This window comes from Lygodium microphyllum, chromosome 11 (assembly GCF_053477565.2).
Source record: "Lygodium microphyllum isolate KBCC chromosome 11, Lygodium_microphyllum_v1.1.10, whole genome shotgun sequence".
Taxonomy (NCBI): Eukaryota; Viridiplantae; Streptophyta; class Polypodiopsida; order Schizaeales; family Lygodiaceae; genus Lygodium; species Lygodium microphyllum.
The window spans coordinates 12,527,294-12,529,556 of NC_141145.1; the positions used below are offsets into that span (position 1 = coordinate 12,527,294).

Sequence of the window (2,263 nt, forward strand, 5' to 3'; positions counted from 1 at the left end):
TTGCTCTCCCACCATAGCTCTTCTAAGCAAGCTTTGATCCTTCTCACCTTTCAAAAACAAGAAAATGACTACGGTTCCTTCTCTAATTAAACATATGACTTGGAAGAACAAGTAGAAGAATGGATTCGAAAGCAATGTGAGATGCCAAATATAGTATTTTGATTATTCATTGAGTGGCTCCATGCTGGTAAAGAAGAGTATAGATATGTATAGCATGTACGTTGATTTACATGAAAATAAGATTGTCAAAGGAGCATGACATTGCCTTGATGGTACGTGAGATAATGATTGCGTTCCTTATGGCTTTGATCTAATCCGTGATGTGATGGACAAGAGGACAAGGGTAATTGAGATAATTTATAATGGCACTCCTTATTGCTTTGATCTAATCCTTGCTGTTATGGACAAGAGAACAAGGGTATAGCGAGTCTACTATGATTAAACATGGGTGGCCTTCAAAATCAACATGCAAAACTTTTTTTTAAAGAGTCTTGATATGATTCGGGTAGTAGCCAAGCATAAGGCTGGTATGGTGTTTGCAGTTGAAATATTTCTCAAGTATGGACCCAAACATGCTCATCAGCACGAACCCAGTGGCAGATCTCGCCTTGGCCAGGTGACGCGCCAAGAAGTTTAAAAGCAGGGTGGTTTGCCTTCCACTTGCTAGTATCAAAGTGGCAAAGAGCTACTGCATAAATGAGGTGGTTATCGGCATCTCCATCTAATTGGATTTGCGCTTCATAGACCTTGGTAGAGGTAAGTTCATGACAACCACGCAGCATAGTAGGGAAAAGTAGCTTGTGGCACACGACGTTGGTTGTCAAGACGTCATTACGAGGCCTTGTAACGATAGACTTGACAACCATGCTTGATGTGGTATTCTTGAGATATTGAGGAGTGGGTTGAGACTCGAGCACCTCCACAGAAGTGCCGAGCCTTTCCACCACAAACGAGATCATGTCTTCGATTGACATGGCACATTTCTTCACCATCCCCGTATCCGTGAGCCGCATGCTGCACTTCTGAACTATGTTATTGAGCACATAACCCATGGAAGATGAGTTGGATAAGCCAAACATGGCGAGGAGGAGGGGTATGGAGGAAGGGGCCAAGGGCAGGTGTTTGGCAATGGCATGGGGGAGGTATGGCAGGGAAGAGACAGGATGGTTCAAGTCGGGAAAGATCATGGTGGCTTGTGGGTGGAGCTGGTTGAGTCTAAAGAAACGGCCGGGGGGAATGGGCTCGACATCCTTGGAAGGGGCATCGACGGCATATATGATCCAATCACCAGGGAGGTAATTGAGCTCATCGGGTAAGACCCCTCGGACCCTAGGGGTAGGGGTGCAAGCGAGCCTACCATGGGAGCAAAGGTCCGAGCTCTCCTCTTTAGTGATGGTTAGGCCTTTGGTGTGGTAGGACTGTACTCTACTTGCCCAACGGCCGACTTTCTCACGTGGCAAGGGGGACTCCTCGAGGAGGACGGAGAAGGGAAGGGCGAGGCGAGGGAAGGCCGAGAGCCAGGCTGCCTCGGCGTCCGGGTCGAGCCCTCCATACAACGCGTGACACGTGGTTATGACCGCAACAAGGCTAGTCAGCACAATCAGAGACCTGGACCCGGCCATGGGTGAGACGGGGATCGGGAGAGAGAGAGAGAGAGAGACTGCCTGCCTGTGTGTGCGTATCAGAGGATGGTGGATTGAACAATCCTTGAAAGTCAGTTATTATATATACAGACACGCACGCGCGCACACACACACACACACTGTCTCTCTCTCTCTCTCTCTCATCTGCACAGGTGGGCAAGAGCGCCATCCATGGGAATTTGTGGAATATCCTCTAGTTCATTCTTGCCTTCCTCTCGTTTCCTAGGAATTTAAGATTGCATCGAGCTTCTTTCTTGTCTTGATTGTTGGTGGGTAGGAGAGGTCCACCAGTGCAGAAAAACAAGGCCTCTTCTTGGTTTTGTCCCTATGGGCGTCGTACTTGAAGAGTAGGCTTAAATCCTTTTGTGAATAAGTGATCGATGGAAACAAGACGAAAATTCAGATTTTGCTTACCAAAAAAGGAAAGAAGAGCTCAGGTAGGTGTGTACATGAACATCTCCCTTTGTGGGTTTTTTTCCCCCCTCTAGTATCGAGATTGTGTTACGAGTTGGCCTTTGTGAAAATAAAACATGATGATGTGGAAGGATACGCTGACATTGCTTGCTGGAGAATCGTTTTCCTCATCCAATTTGCTTCATTGGACTGATGATTTTCACCAT

The 2,263-nt window shown here is 47.1% G+C and overlaps 1 protein-coding gene across 1 annotated transcript; it reads right to left on the reverse strand.

Moving 5' to 3' along the window:
• Positions 1-511: 511 nt before the first annotated feature.
• On the reverse strand, positions 512-1,622 carry LOC148028545 (BURP domain-containing protein 12-like). The gene has a single exon (XM_087688768.1). The coding sequence runs from the start codon at positions 1,620-1,622 to the stop codon at positions 555-557; it is 1,068 nt and encodes a 355-aa protein (XP_087544894.1). The 3' UTR covers positions 512-554.
• Between the last annotated feature and the right edge of the window lie 641 nt (positions 1,623-2,263).